Genomic DNA, 17,019 nt, shown 5'->3' with positions numbered 1-17,019 from the left:
CTTCCGATTCTCTCCCCCATCCCACCGGGGGTGGGGGAGAGTGAGCAAACGGCTGTGGAGTGCTCAATTGCTGGCTGAAGTTAAACTACAACAACTTTTTATAAAGTGAAACTATCTAACTGCTTTATGAACCTAATTATGAACTTGGCTCCATAGAAAAAATTCTAAATTAATGAGTTGTGTTCAAGGTACTAATTGTACATACATGTATGTATTGTACATGTTGTAAGATACATAGAATGGTTTGGGTTGGAAGGGACCTTAAAAATCACCTAGTTCCAAGGCCCCTTCCACTAGACTGGGTTGCTCAAAGCCCCACCCAACCTGATCTTGAACACTTCCAGGGATGTGGTATCCACAACTTCTCTAGGCAACCTGTTCCAGCGTCTCACTACCCTCACGGTAAAGAATTTCTTCCTAATATCTAATCTAAATGTACCCTCTTTCAGTTTAAAACTGTTACCCCTTGTCCTATCACTACACTCCCTGATAAAGAGTCCCTCCTCATCTTTCCTGTAGACCCCCTTTAGTTACTGAAAGGCTGCTATAAGGTGTCCCTGGAGCCTTTTCTTCTCCATGCTAAACAACCCCAACTCCCTCAGCCTGTCCTCATATTGGAGGTGCTCCAGTCCCCAGTCATCTTTGTGGCCCTCCTCTGGACCCACTCCAACAGGTCCACGTCTTTCTTATGCTGGGGGCCCCAGAACTGAACACAGTACTCCGGTGGGGTCTCCCCAGAGCTGAGGGGGAGAGTCACCTCCCTCGACCTGCTGGCCATGCTTCTTCTGATGCAGCCCAAGATACAGTTGGCTTTCTGGGCTGCGAGCGGACATTGCCAGTTCATATTCAGTTTTTCATCCACCAATACCCCAAAGTCCTTCTCTGCAGGGCTGCTCTCAATCCACTTATCGCCCCACCTTTATCCATGTTTGGGATTGCCCCAACCCAGGTGCAGGACCTTACACCTGACCTTGTTGAACTTCATGAGGTTCACACAGGCCCACCTCTCAAGCCTGTCAAGGTCCCTCTGGATGGCATCCCTTCCCTCTAGAGTATCAACCACACCACACATGTTTTGGTTGGTTGGTTTTTCACATTAGAAAAAAGGCTGCTTTTTTTTTTCCTAAACAAGTCTCATGTTCAATTTCTTTTCAGGATGTTTCTTATTCTACTGGCATCTTGCAACAAAAGTAAATAATAACATATAATTTTATCTACTAGTTTTCATTGCAAAACAATTGTCCCAAGCAATGTGAAGGCCCCTACCTTAAAGTGTTTTCTGTTTCTTAATTTACATTTGAAACCTGATCATTGATTGTAACTTGACTGCTGATCAAAGAACATGGTAAAGGACAATCAGAAATGTGTGTATTGTGAATAACACAAAAAACCCCCCAACCCCCCCAACAAAAAACACCCACAACACAAAAACAATTAAAAAACACAGGCAGTTTTATGACAACAATGAAGGCAGTGATTGGAAAATTAAGGTATTTTCACAGAAGACCGCCCTCACAGGAAACCCTTTTAAGTTTAGTTAAGATTTGGATGCTTCAACTTAATCCCTGGGGTATCTGCAACATCCACATTGTACTGGCATGTATGACACAAAAAGGACCCATGGGAGGTTCGTACCATAGCACAGGATAACTGACAATGTCTACAGTGCAAGAGACATTGATGTTCAGGCATCTGAATCCCACTTGTAAGGTCAGGAAACCATATATCCCATTATTCATTTGCAAACTGAATTGAAATGTGTATGGATGCTAACATCTTAACCAACAGCTCCTCCCTATCTTCTGCAGATGAATCAATAACTTGGAACCAAAACTAGTTTCACTCTATGACAAAGCTCCCTCTAAAGAAATTACAGTTGCACATTACTTAAACTAGATTTGAAGGGGGAGGGGATAATATCAGGCTTGCCCATGACAAGCTGTGGGACGACACGCCAAGGTTAGAGGGACAGGGTGCCAGCAAGGGCCCTCAGCCTGTTGCTCGAGATGTGCTGTGGGAGGTGATTCTCCCCCTCTACTCCGCTCTGGGGAGACCCCACCCGGAGTACCACATCCAGCTCTGGAGTCCGCAGTACAAGAAAGACATGGACCTGTTGGAGTGGGTCCATAGGAGGGCCACAAAAGTGATCAGAGGGATGGAACACCTCTCCTGTGACAACAGGCTGAGAGAGTTGGGGTTGTTTAGCCTGGAGAAAAGAAGGCTCCAGGGAGACCTTACTGCGGCCTTCCAATACTTAAAGGGGGCTTGTAAGAAAGATGGGGACAGACTTTTTAGAAGGGCCTCTTGTGATAGGACAAGGGGTAATGGTTTTAAACTAAAAGAGAGGAGATTCAGACTAGATATAAGGAAGAAATTTTTTTACAACGAGGGTGGTGAAGCACTGGCCCAGGTTGCCCAGAGAGGTGATAGATGCTCCATCCCTGGGAACATTCAAGGTCAGGTTGGATGGGGCTCTGAGCAACCTGATCTAGTTGAAGATGTCCCTGCCCACGGCAGGGGGGTTGGATTAGATGACCTTTAAAGATCCCTTCCAACCCAAACTATTCTATGATTCTATGAACCAGCAGGGCACAGAAGCAAAGAAGGCTAAAGGCATCCTGGGCTGTATTAATAGGAACATGACTGGTAAATCCTTGTGTACCAACCAAGGGTCTTGCTGCAGGTTGGTCAGCTACTTCCGAAATCTATTGGAGTTGTGCAAGTAAACAGCCTCAGGAACAAACTAAGAGCAGGGTAAGCCTCAGGCTCCTTTGGACACAAACTAGGCCTGATGTCACCATACTCAACCACACCCTGTGACCTCCCTGGAGCATCCTCAGTGCCTTCGGGAAAGGGCTTTCCATGTTCACAAACCCAGGCTTTAGGAGAAAACAGAAAGGGGAAGTCAGCTCTTTGAAGCAGTGGGTTGGCTATATTTGGATCCTATACCTAGAAAAGCCCTGCAAGCCTGTGGCTCAGCAACTAAAATTCAATTCAGTCTAATGTTGAGGAAACATTTCCCAGATATTCTTTCAAGCCAATGTTTTCTCTACTCTGCCTACTCCAACTATCCCTTTTCTTCTCCCTCTCTCACATGGGAGACCAGAGGAGAGATGTCCCAAGACAGAAGTCTATTGTCTCCTGCCCCAGCAACCCAACCTATTCCAAGCAAACAATGAAGTGGCAACGTCTGGGATCCCTCCTGGCCAGACTGTGCTGGCATCCTTAAGACTCTCCTTAGTCATGAGCTTGAAAGAGAGACTGAGGTAATCATAGTTAACATAAAATTACATACTAACCTACTCTTCCACTATACACAGTTCTCAAAGCACTGGAGCAAACTTGACCTGTGAGAAGCACCATCTGACTGTCAGCATGGGCAGGGAGGACTTCAGTCATGACCTAGATGTCAAGTGGACACTGTGCCAACAGGCTTTTAAAAGCTGCGTTTGCAAGAATCACATTTAAAATCTGGCCATGTCACAAGTATAACTTTCCACATGACCCATGTGGACCCTGAGAACACTCCAAGTACATTATAAGCACCTCAAGGGACTGGAAGCAATCTGGTAAAAGAAACTTTCAAGCCAAGGAAGAATTCAATTCTACTCCTATGAACTGTAACAACAGAGGGAAAACCAGGTATGTTTTCCTCGTAGTTAGTCTATCTCAGAAAACAAAAAAATGTTTGAAACTAGTCTGACAGTATTAACCAGTGATTGAAGTGACTGGTAAGGGGCAACTCAATTGTCCAAACAAAGGGCAAGGGAAATGACCCAAGGGAAAATACCATCTCCATCACTTTAAGTGCACAACATTCTACAAGGTATTTGTAAAATCTCTCAGCACTATCAAAAGCCTAAAGAACCAGAATCAATTGGCACTGATTGTCATTAGCTGCCAAGTTAAGATACTTCTGACAAGGATACCTTAATCAAAATATAGAAATAACCATCTTGCAGAACAGGAGATATGAATCAAATTCCCAGTTACCAGTGCTGCTCTCTTTTGGAGCTTGCTTTTAAAGCAAGCGGAGTATTAAAGCCAAGCAAGCAGAGTATTTGGTATCACCGAGACAAGAGAGACAACCTTGCTGGCCATGTAACACCAACTGCCATGCAAAATATATTATCTGCAATAAACGGCAAGACTGCTGGCCTAAGGCTTTTAAGAGGGAAATCAGTCCCAAGAGGAACATCACAGTAGGGGTGGGTGGTATTCATCTCACTTAACTTTAGGGTTTTATGTCTGACCTAGTTACCATAGGGTCTTTATGGTTAACAAAGGCCTAGCTAACCGAATCCATAAATTTTAGCACACAGGTCATCTGACCACATGCAGGCATATCTTTGGTATGAACTGGGCACCAAGTTCAATTGGCCTTACAGTGACTTACTCAAATAGAGATGCTTACACTATAGCGATTTCATATTTGGACAGTTATTTTAGCGTCGAAGTCCACAAAATATCTCTGATGGCTGACTTCAACAAGAAGGCCCAGCATAGAAAATGAAGATCCAGTGATATAGCAAAGTTTACAGAGAAAACAAGAAATACTTCATCATAAATCAACTAGCTAGTCAGAAAAAACACAAGGGAGGGAAACACTTCATTCCTTTTATAACCACTTAGATGCAAATGAAGGCAAGATAGGAGACTTACAGCACGCCTGTACTGGCACTGCTGGATTAAAAGCAACTTTATGGCCAACAACGTTCATATACAGGTGATGTACATACTGACATGCTCAGGAAAAATCTCTAACTCCCAAAACTTGTCTACTAAAATAGGTACCAAAATTCAATCAGAAGCAAAAAAAAAAAAAATTTTGCCACCACATATATTCATTTTAAAATGAAATTTCAACTGCTAAACAGTATTTGATTACAAAAACTCCCTGGTGGGAATAGAAATAATGGATTACATTTGGCTTCAGTAGCCAGTTTATTAGGCCAATTCTCTTTGACGCAGACTGAACAGCAGTTTTTAAAAGTGTAGTTGGTACAAGGTCCTTTTCCAGCACATTTACATTGTAGCTTCATGTGTTTTCAAGGCAACACTGCTTCCATATTCCCGAATTGCTCAGGGCCACCCTTTTCCTTCATTTCTGCCATCAGTCAGTACAGCGAACCAGACAATAAAACTGATAATATTTAAAAATTAACCTTCCTTGGATGGGTCAATTTTAATCTAGATCAGTTGCTCAATCCAGTTTACCAAGCAGCTGCACATGTGCATGCTCACATAAGGAGAGGTACAACAGGACAGAAACAGGCACAACCGATCATTTCAGCGTCTAGATGTCTGAATTGCTCAAATCACAGTATATTAATCTTTTATCTACAAACACATTTGTGTATATACTGGTCAGATTATCTGCTCTGACTAGTTGTACCAACAAGCTGAGGAATTTCCTTCTGACAAGCCTGTATCTTCTCAGTGATCTGCAATGCTTGCAAAAGGCATTTTAAGAAGCATCAATAGTATCATTCCCACTGCAAATATTGCCCATTCTAATTTAAAAAAAAAAAAGCATCATGCAGGACTTTCCTTACCTTTTATTGAACTCCTCAAGTTCTGCTCTCAGTTTTCCTATTTCAATCTGCAATCTAGCCCTCTCTTTGGCAGTTTCATCCAGAACTCTTCGAGCATCAGCCAGTTCAGACTCATAGAGACTCTTGATTCCACTCACCTAAAGGGAAAGAAGAATTCAGATATGAGAACATCCCAAAGACTATCAAAGAACTGAAACACAGCACCAGGTTTCACATAGCTTTCTTTGAAAAAAGGGTGTATGATATGTTTTCTGTTGTTTAAGAACATTCTATATTGAACATTTTCAATTAATATGCACCTACAATTAGATGTGATCTAGTCCCAAAGACAAGATTTCATTTTTATTCCCAGTGGAACATAACAAAACATACTATGTTTGAAGTGTGCAAGTCTTCCAAAGAGATAAACTGAAGCAGATCAGTACACCCTACAACCAGATCTTAAATTATTCACCCTCATTTCCTATACTGCTGCTTTGGGAGTTTTTTTTAAACAGTAGTATCACTTAAAGATAAATGACGATAGACTTATTTAGTAGAATACAGGTCCAAGACCCAATTTGACTCTGCTGCTCTTGCACTATAAAGCTAAAAAGAATCTGAAACTAGATGAACTACAGAAAGGTGAACTGTTCAGAGATGAGCTTCCACTCCTGTTCTCTACCTCAGAGGATAAGGATCTACAGACTTCTCCCTGTCCCAACTCAATATATTACATAATCAGGTATTCAGACTACAGCAAGGCACCTCAAAGTCTTCCACACCTTTATTTTTTTTTAGAATGCAAGATTAATTTGAAAGGTGTATCAGATAGCTAAATGTCAAGACCGTATAAGATTGCTGCTACTGCTTCTATGAGAGGATACCAGAACAACTATTTCTGAATTTACATTAGTAACAGAGCAATCAGGGAGTGAGAAGAGCCAAAACCAGAATGCACCAACTTTAGGAAGAGAAATTTCATAACAAAGCAAAAAATGTAGAAACAAGAAAGCAAACTATGCTATTCCTAGGAACGCCTATTTCAACATCAGAGCAGCACCAATGACAGACTCAACCATCTGGTCTTCAAAAAGACTGATTAAAAGCAATCAGGATATAATTAAGTTCCTGATAGACTATATTCTCATAAAACTTCTGAAATTAACCAAAATATGACAGTATGAGGGCTGAGAAGCCTTAATTTACAAGCATACCACATACCAGAAATGACTTGGCTGTCTATCCATGCAATCTTACTTCTTTAAAGAATTCTTTCAAGCTTTATTCAACTTAAGTTTTGGGTTGTTGTTGTTTGTTTTTTTTTTTTTCCTAGCTCATAGTCAGAGGTTGTCTACAGCACAAGCCAACACAACTCTGTATTATCAGTTACAAAATTTAGGAAGTTCTATGAAGTGTACCATGGTTATACTGAACTCTTTTATACAGTACTCCACAATGCCAAGGAAAAAAAAAAAAAAAAAGGAGATTTTAAGGCTGTAAAGCCTTTCATTATGGATGACCCTTGAGCGAAAACACAGTATTTGCAAATTGCAATACACAATACAATTGCACAAAGGCCAAGCACTGATTCTGCACCATCAGGTACTGCATCTACAATACTCCGTTAATGCCGGCCCTTCTTTAGACCATCTGCCCTTCAACTCTTAAATGTGCTAAAATCCTTGCCCTAGGACATCTACCAGGAACTTGGGGCTCTATTGCTGTAGGTTCAGAGACACACACTAAATCACAGTGCAGGACACAAGGACAAATCCCTTCCCAGTACTCCAGGGCATAAACTGGAATTGCATGTCAAGGTACAAAGGAGAAAGCCTTTTTCCCTAGGTTTTTGTGACTACTGTCACAAAAAGGTGTTGCTAGTGTGATACTTACAACAGGCAGTAAATAATTTATGCTTTTGAGGCATTACAGCCAATACAGAGCTTACCACCACCAAAACAATATTCTGAACAGAGAATAAACACTTACTGTAATTCCTGCATAGAGAGACTATAGCTAGATGGAGCTAAACACTGCATGATGAAAGCCGTTTCAGAACCTGTTGGTAAAAAGAGAACCAGAGACTGTGCTTCTTAATTAGAAAGGACCGATTCATTCATGGCATAACCAGTTGTGGTGGCTTAGTATGTATTTTTCTCCTGCAGCATGTTAACCTCTTCTCTGCTCTTATTCCAGTAACAAACATGAAAAGGAAACACACATGTCCAATTCACAGTCCAAAGTGTTAGTCAAAAAGCCACTTTCACTAGAACTTTAAGCTAACGCACTGAGCAAACAGAAATAACTGAGACATAAGGATATACTGCAGCTTCCAGCACAGGGAGGCAGCAGACAGCTGGGAGCAGCAACACCTTCAATCACTGCAGAAAAACCCAAACAACAACCAAACCTCACCAGAACTCTAACAACTGGATGCAAAGAGAATATGGATTCATAACAACATTGACAAAAGTTTTAGATAATCAAACTGAACTGGAGGACAGTTCAAGCCGGTCTTTCTAGATCATAAAAAATAACATCTTGTTTATTTTCAGCACTGGTCGAGAAGAGAGAACCAAATGCAGCAGTAAGCTCAAAGGAAAGTAAGTAGTACCAGCTTAGCTGAGCTAGCCCGGTATTACGTGCTTGACAACACTTCCAGCCCAAGACAGGTTATTCATTGAAAGCACCCTTCTACCCCAGCACTGAGAAAATTCTGGAAAGTATTTCTGTTCCCTGAAACCATCACCTCTCAAACTCTGTTCTGGTGGAAGGAACAGAGTCTACTGACTCTGAAAATCACCAGAGAAGTACAGTCCCAGAAGTGCCTCTGTTTAGTGCACACCTATGATTTTGCTTTGTTTTGACTCTACAGACATCTTCTACCCACTCTTTTTTAAACCACTTTACATTTGCTACTCAGTTTGGTCTCTAGTACAGTGACACTTCCAGACATTCTTAAAAAGGTGCTGTTAAACCAAAGCAGGACCTCCTAGGATAAGCCTCACATGCCCCTTCTGGACAAAAAAAAAGTCAATAGGAACAACAGCCAGTATCCACAGCAACAAGAAAAGGAAGTTGAATAAACGCATCTTGCAACTGTGAAGCCCATTTCTGGTTCTTTATCTCATCACACTGAGTTGAGTGCCACCAGACAGTGTCTACCTGTCCTTGAACACTCCCAAAGAATACTGGATACAAGAGAACCTGTCTGACGACATCTTCCATTTTTTGTCATCTTCTATCAGTAAAATCTATCATTCAAATTCCTTCCTTCATTCGTTGTTTCTCATCATTTTGCTTGGGTTACCACAACCCATTGCCTCCTGCTCCCCACATCTGAGAAAGATACAAACTCATCCTTGAAGCCTACGCCAATCCTTCCAGTGTAAGCCAGTAAGAACAGCTGGTATCAAATGCTGAAGGGAAAAAGTATAGAGAACGAGGCAAACATACAATATTCTTCACTTACATATACTCCCAGCTTCTAAAAATAAAAAAAAAAACTTCTGAGCCAAAAATGGCTTCCAGGCACCAAAAACCAGTAGTCACCAAATACTGTTAATTTATCTAATCCTTTTGTAAATCTCTTTAGCTTTTCATTTCTACAACATCAGAGAGCATCATACAAGCACAACTGGAGGATTAAGACCTACTGCTTGATAATTTCATTTCATGCCTTTAGTTTTTGTGTTGAGAAATGCTGAATATTTGCTTCCTAGACAAATCTCTTTGTTTGGACTTGTGACCTAGAGACCTCAGGTTTCTTCTCATCTCTTTTCCAGATTTGCTCCTGGTCAGAAATTATTCTGCTGCTCTGCTCATCTTTACACACTTTTTCCAAGCTCTAGATGTTTTAAAATAGACTAAGAGAACTGCAAGCAGCATTCAGAATACAGAGAAACAACATTGATTTACACAGCGATTATTGACCTCCACCTACAAAGGAAAACATGGACATTACAGGGGATCAGAGAGGCAGAAAATGCAGTCATTCTAACAGGTTTCAGTTAGTCCAAGCTGTAATCCAGGAGGCGATACCTGAGCCATATTTTCATACGCTAGCAGTGAGTGCCATGGAGTGGCTAATCCAGGAAGCCACGAGAGAGAAAGCAACGCTTCACCTGGTTCTCAGCAGCACATAGGAGCAGATTTGCCAAGATACTGTCAAGAACCTCAGTTGACTTGGTTTCAGCATCCTTGCAGAAGCAAGAGAAGCAAAAAAAAAAAAAAAAAAGAAATCTACAACTGTTGCAATTGTTTCAGCGTGGCAACTAGGGAACACTGAGGTATTTGTTAAAACAAGCAAAAGAAGCAGTTAAGAATAAAATCTTTCTAGAAAGCAAGATATTGTATAAAGACATCATCGTAGGCTAAAAAGACCACATATACAAAATATTTTAAGATGATCAAAATGAGGATATGAGACATAGTAAAGCATTTTTCAAAAAAGCTGATGTCATGTACAGGCGAGAAAAATAAAATTGATCATGACTTCCATTAATCACAATACAACACGGCAAGCCAAAAAAATGAAGTTTGGAGAACAACTCATGAATAGTGTAGAAGGTAATTACTCTTGCTCTGCTCATGAAAAAGGCATACATGAGAGTCTAGGGCCCTAAGTCAATCAGTTTAGGTAGAAGAACCATGTAAAAAAAAATGCAATGAAAACATATCTTTTGGGGTTGGGTTTTTTTACTTATATTTGCATTAGAGGAATCTTTAAGAGATTTCTGCACTTAAGCATCATTTGAAAGTATTGTAGAACAGATCAACAAAACAAGCCGTAACAAATCATCATGTTTAGAAAGCATTAACAGCTTTTTAAAGCCCACTTTTTGAACTAAATCAATCAGAATGTTATTTAAGCTCTCATTTAGAGTTCACTTTGTACTAGAGAATTAGAAGATGGCTCATGCCATACAAGTTTCTAAAATGGGAACTACCTATCACTAAACTCTGAAGTCCATGGCAGTACAGTAGACATTAACCTGAAGAACAGAATTACAGGGCACATGCGTAACAGTCATACTGAGGAAGAATCAATATGACTTGTGCAAAATAAAAGTTTCACAGCCTACTGGAGTTGCTCAGTCAACCAGGGAGCAGGTATTCACAACAGATCCGGTAAACAAAAAAAGAAGAGAATTAGTGGGTACGTGCATAAGCACAACAGAGTGGAAAAAAACAGTCACACAGTATGGCTTTTTTAAAGGGAAGCAGTGGACAAGGGAACAAGCACATGAACGAGGGTTTGAAAAGTCAACAAGCATTCAGAAAGGGGAGATTGAGCTAAGTCCAGGCAGACTGCCTGGACTCCCAAAAGGCTTGAACAACATCCCCCACCAAAGGCTCCTACAGAGGCCATGCAGAGTCCAAGCAGGCATGGAGAAGAAAAAAAGACACAAAGAGACATCACCTTCCAGGAATTGAGGTGAGGTTGATTGATCCTGTTCCCTGGATCTTCCTTCTTGCCCCTCTTGAAGATGAGCATGACAGCTCAGCACTCATGAGTACAACACATCAGGTCCCATGGACTTCTGTCCAGTTTGTTTAGACATTCCCTATCCTGATCCTCCTCTACCAAGAGTAAGTCTTTCTTGTGCCAGACCTTCCCTCTGGTCTCAGGGGCCTGGGATTCCTGAAGGCTGGTCTGACCACAAGAAGTCATTGAGTACATCAGCCTTCCTTATGTCTGAGTTCAGTCAGGACCTCCTTGCTCATCCATACAGGTCTCCTGCCACCTTTGCTCCATTTCCTGACTGTTGGGATGGACCAGTCTTGAGCTTGGAGGAGGTTATCCCTGAATATCAATCCAGCTGTCATGGATCCCTTTTCTCTCCAGGGCTGTAAGCCATGCAATTCTTCCAAGCAGAGCCCTGAAGAGGCTAAAGTCTACTCTCCTGATGTCCAGGGTTGTGGTCCTGCTTTTTGCTCTGCTCCATCCTCTAAAGATCCTGAACTCCACTGTCTCATGGTCACTGCCCTGACCTTACATCCCTGACCAGTTCTTCGTTATTTATTAAGTCCAGGAGAGCACGAAGACTGGGGCATGTGAGGCTTCTTCCAGTTGGCTGAAGGAGGCCTCGTTTACCTCCTCTTCTTGATCAGGTCAGTAGCAGACACATACATCACCCATCTTGGTCTACCCCACTAATCCTGACCAACAAGCTCTCAGCTAGCTCATAACCTGTCCTTAGGCAGAGGTCCAGGCATTCCCACTGCTCTCTCACATAAAGGGCAACGCCCCCTCCTCACCTTCCTGTACTCATCCGTCATAGCACTCTAATCATGTGAGCTATCCCTGATCCCAATGAGATCATAGTTCTGTAACTGCCCACAGACTTCTCATTCCCCCTGTTTGTTGCCCATGCTGCACACATTAGTGTTACAGGCATTTCAGAGAGGCACCCAAGCGTGATGATTCCCCAGGAAGGACAGGAGAGCTTTCCCCACAAGGCTGTTCTGTAGGCACTTCCTTCTTTACATGCTTGGGGTGTTTCCATTTCATTCTTTTTCTGTTGCTTTCTCTTCTGTTCACGTAACCCCAGCCCTTTTGCTTGCTTACCCCATCCATCACTTCCTCACCTGATCTTACAGGAGAGGAATCTCTCCCTCCCCCATCATTCCCAGTTTAAAGTTGTTCTTAGCAGGTTGATTAGCAAAGATACATTTGCCCTACTTAGTCAGGTGGATCCTGTCTCTTTGAAGCAGTCATCACTCCTGAAAGACGGTTCCATGGTCACAGAAACCAAAATCCTGTGGCCAACAGCAGTTGTGCAATCCAGTGTCATTCTGCAGGAGCTGCTCAGCCATCCTCAAACCCTTCTCCCTCCCCACACCACCTGGACCCCCGTGCCATTAACAATCATCCAGAGCCATGTAGTCATGTTTGATACTTTTCAGGCCACCCCTGCCAGTATCACTGGTGCCTACACAGAAGAGCAGCAGGGATAACAGTCACACGGCCAAGTGAGCCTCAGTAGCCTCTCTACAATATCCAGAATGCAAGCCCCTGGGAAGCAGCAAACGTCCACAGATGACAGGTTAGGCCAGCAAATGGGTCCCTCCACCCTGAAAACATACCCTCCCCATCTGAAAGCGATGGAAGAAACAAAGCTAAAGCCTCAAAACAGAGTTCATCAGGAACCAGAAGACAGGCTGCAGCCTGATCCACTACATGTCAATGTGCACCCAAGCCTGCTCTTCCTGCACAGAGGCCAAGCTGAACACCCTACGAATTGCACTATGAATGCGCTTTCACTTTTTTCCCCTCTTTTGCTGGCAAAAGAGCCTGCAAGTTTGTAATTGGGGAACACAGCGGACAAGGAAACAGTGCATGTGGAGAACAAGAAAAAAGAGATGTTTCCATAGCACAGTCTGAAAGGCAGGACTGCTGGATGCTCTTTAACCTACCAACCTGTGCTGGGAGCACTCAACAAAGCTCACTGTGCTCAGTTCAAGGACAGACACACGAACACAGACCCTCCCACAGCAATCACTTGAGAAAAGCTGCAAGATGTCACTCAAAGAAGACACAGGGAACATGCCAAGACAGCAATGAACCTACATGCTAGGCAAGAAGCATGCCCCATCCAACCACAAGTGAGTCCAGATAAATTTGGCAATGAAACATTAATCTCATTAACATGCATTAATGTACAAAACATAAGTGTATTCCCACCAGGTGTGGCTCAATATGTTCTTATTCACCCAGTTATGGATTGACGAAAGACTGCCAGTCACCTATGGCTCAGACTCACCAAGAACATCAATGAGTCAAGTTGTCAAGAACAATGAAGATGTGTGTTGCATATCACCACTATCACCTCCCAGATGATGTCTGTAGTGCCAGAAGATGATTTAACTCCATGTCTTGGAGGCCACAACTCTTGAGTGACCCACGATCCACAGCAGCATCCAAATATGTATTTTGCAGGTGTCAACTAGGCAACACCAGACCCACATATCCTGATCATGATAACTGGTAACTACACATGGTGCACACGAAGGGCACAGTAGCTGCAGTACTGGCAGATAAGTGGAGACCAGGTGAGACTACAGTGAAAGTTCTGATGGCTGTGACATACAAGATTGCAGCCACCTGCAATCATACCCACAGAGCTGGGAAGACATAGGTGAAGAGGGAACCCCTATAGATACTGCTTTTCGCACAAGGGCAATTGCTGTCAGTGGCTGAGGCTCCCAAGGATCTTCTCTTTTCTCCTCCCCTACTTCTCCTTTCTGTGGGTGCAAACAGTGGGACGTCCTCAGAACAGTGTAGTAACCCCTCCCATGCCCATCAAAACATCTTTTCTGGAAGGCTGCAGTCATAAGCACTGCAGGGGAGGGCAGGGAGTTAGTAGAAAGGGAATTGAGGAGAGCTCTAGGACTCTTTTCCTCTTAGTCCGTCCAGTATTCCCCCTCCTAGCCTCATAAGTTAGGTTATTGTAAGTGACCCCAACACAGTGAGAACAGCATCAGTCCTATACTAGGAAGATAGAAAAACAAGGGGATGAGCTAAATTTCTGTCACAGACTAAGCTACACAAGGGGATACATGCAAGAGAGCAAACAGAGAAAGAATGAGGACAATTACAGGTTCCCCCAGCTACACAGGCAAAATATTTTTTTTGTATTTGTCTGAGGGCTTACTGTATACATTCTTATTTCTCTAGAGGTCTACTGCATACAAGTAAAGGTAGAACAGCATTGGACAGGGTTAGGGAAAGCAGGAAAAAGGGCTATAATTAGTAAAGGACTAGAGATGAATCTCAACTTCTACAAAGTTCCTTTTCTCCACTGTTAAGAGGTGGCAGCCCTGTGTTCCTCAAAAAGAGCAACAGGAGTTTTTTGTTCCAAGGTGCAGCTGTGGTCTGCACTAACTTGGAACTAAACTAAGGAGATTGCCCAACAGAGGAGGAGAAAGAGGCTGCTTTCTTCTATCTTCTGCAGATTAGTGATTAAAACAATGAGGAAAAAGAACATCCTGATCAGCTGATGATTAAAGAGTCTCTAGCAGAACAGTGACTATGGTCCTTGCCTGAACAGCATCAGCAGAACTTCTCTCATCTAGAAGATGTTCCCCTAAACCAGAGCTTTGAGAACAAGATCAGAAATGCCAACGCTTTGTTCCCATGCATGAAGGGGTGGGGGGAGAGGATGTTAGTAATGGTCTCACCCCAGTCCCTTTCTCAGACGTGGTCACTGTGGGATACTGGAGTGACAAACATCTCTCTCATGATGCCATGCTCTTGTCTACTGCTTGTCATAGCAATCCTCAACCTCCCATTTGCCTTGGATTATGGAGCCATCACCTGCTCTCAAGGCAAAAGTCTCAGGTGTTAACATACAAGCCCACTGGTGAGCAGTCACTCCTGCTTGCCATCCCACAACATACATCATTCCACCTACCACAGTGGCAGATGACGTTCCCTGCCACTACCACAAATAAGCCAAAAATGTTAGAATATTTAGACAGCTAAAAAAAAAGAATCAGAGTCAAATTTACACACAGTTGAGGACAACCAAGGGGAATTTTCATCTTGAACACCCTGGGAAGAGAAAATAGTCTATTTTAAGCATGTAGAGCTCATATAAACACATAATGATGTACCCAGAACAGTATGCCAATATCACTGGACTACTCTTAACTGTGCTTCTACACACAAGTTAGAGTTGCTTTGGGGTTTGTTTGGTTTTGGGGTTTTTTTTTGTGAGGTTTGGAGGGTTTATTTTTAATTAATATCTTATTTCATGCTAAGCCTAATCATTTTATGAACACAAATTCTAACAGTGTAACAAGAAAACTGAATTGTGAGCAGAAAAGCCTGTTTACTAGATTGGCCCTGAAAGTGAAAGGACAGGATTCTCCCATTCCAGTAAATCCAAAATCTGACAGCTATCTGAAGTTTTACTGCTCCCACAGTCCTAAACTGCTGTCCACTATCCTGCACCAAAACAGTAAGACTACAAGGTCTCCTTTTCTGGATATATATAAAGAATAAATAAGCTGTCCTAAAGGGATGGGGGAAGCATTTAATAAATGTGGTCCAGAGACCAGCTAAAGTATCTCACGTTGTCTCTGACGTGTCAAAGAAGAGCTTGAGGAATCCTGACAAAGTTTGTTAGAATGTGTTTAAGAATTAGGACTTTTTTTGAAGTCTGGAAGAAAAGTGAAGAAGGAAAGCTCAAGAACAAAGTAAGCAAAATATTTTATTATCAAAATCCTCAAGTTTATTTTCCAATTACTGCATCAGAGTATTTTTCCAGAATTGCTAACACACAGAACTGCTACTAGGAGTTGGTTTACGTTCATATTAAAAATCTCATTAGATTATATCTGTTTTCTGCTTGTCCTATTCTTACTCGTTACATGTGTGCTGTCAATAGAATTACATTCTGCCTCCTACATTTAAAATGCATACTCCTTCTAGCCTCCAGCAATCTACATACAACTTGAAGCTCCCTGAACCAGACACGGTTACTTTGTTTATAGCATGATTCCACACAGGACAAGTGATATAGCCATGTTTTATGTTTAGAAATATCTAGTTATTTTGAAAAGGTGGAAGTTATAATATATCATTAAGTGGTACAAAGGGACTTTAAAGGTACTTCAATCCTGGGTGTACACTAATTGCAGGTAGGCCAACCACTCCCAAAACAAGACACTATCATATCTGGTCTGCTTAAACTAAATCAAAACCTCCTCCCACCACCCCTAGCATCATTAAACCAGACCCTTAAGGGGGGGGGGAAGCCTACACAGTGGCATAGCAATGCATTGCATCACACAAGTTACAGTAAAGGCTGTTATCTACAGGCTTTCCACAGAAGTTTAACTTCACCTCAGAGGTGGGACACCTTACCTTGCAGACTGCCTCCAACAGATGGAGTAGAGGGGGTTTGGGCTGGTACAGGATGGGTGGGACTGTCCCCAGCTGTGTCACTGACTACATCCTTCCTCCATATGGGAAGGAGAGTCCTGGGGGAAAGCAGATACAACAAGGGAAAAGCAAAACATGGCTTAGGAAAAAGGATCAGCCAGTTTTGCCTCCAAGATCACAGGAAGCGGATAAGAGCAGTTCACACTACAAGGATTTGATTCCTGGCATTCGTGGAGACTAAGAAAGATTTTCTCCGGTGAGAAGCAAAGTTAGTCTAAACCCTTTCAAATTTTTCATGTCATCACATCAGCCATCAGGATAGGGACAGTAAAGAAAAAGTAACACCCAGGTTGCTATAATTCACAGGACGCATGTGCTCAGCATGGGGTCCAGTACACCAAGAAGGCTCAGCCTGCACAGAGAACAGACCACAAACTACATCGAAGAACCAGCCCGCAGCGGATGAGACCTACACGAAGACTCAGAGGACCCCGAGAACGGTATTCCGTGCTGCACGCCTCGCTTGGCCGAAACACGAAGGGTAGCGTGCGACTTCAACCGCCACCCTACCGCCAGAGGGGCGCCGCGCCC

The 17,019-nt window shown here is 42.6% G+C and overlaps 1 protein-coding gene across 2 annotated transcripts in view; it reads right to left on the bottom strand.

Moving 5' to 3' along the window:
* LMNB2 (lamin B2) overlaps positions 1 to 17,019 on the bottom strand; it is a 36,896-nt gene that overhangs the window by 19,017 nt on the left and 860 nt on the right. For both annotated transcript variants that reach the window (XM_009322996.1, XM_009322998.1), the window contains exon 2: positions 5,556 to 5,692. In XM_009322996.1, coding sequence (XP_009321271.1) covers positions 5,556 to 5,692 — 137 coding nt within the window. The remainder of the gene's footprint in view (positions 1 to 5,555; positions 5,693 to 17,019) is intronic.

Source organism: Pygoscelis adeliae, unplaced genomic scaffold, assembly GCF_000699105.1.
Source record: "Pygoscelis adeliae isolate BGI_AS28 unplaced genomic scaffold, ASM69910v1 Scaffold284, whole genome shotgun sequence".
In the NCBI taxonomy this organism is placed as follows: domain Eukaryota; kingdom Metazoa; phylum Chordata; class Aves; order Sphenisciformes; family Spheniscidae; genus Pygoscelis; species Pygoscelis adeliae.
Note: the sequence above shows the minus strand (reverse complement) of the source record. Positions and strands in the feature narration are given on the sequence as shown.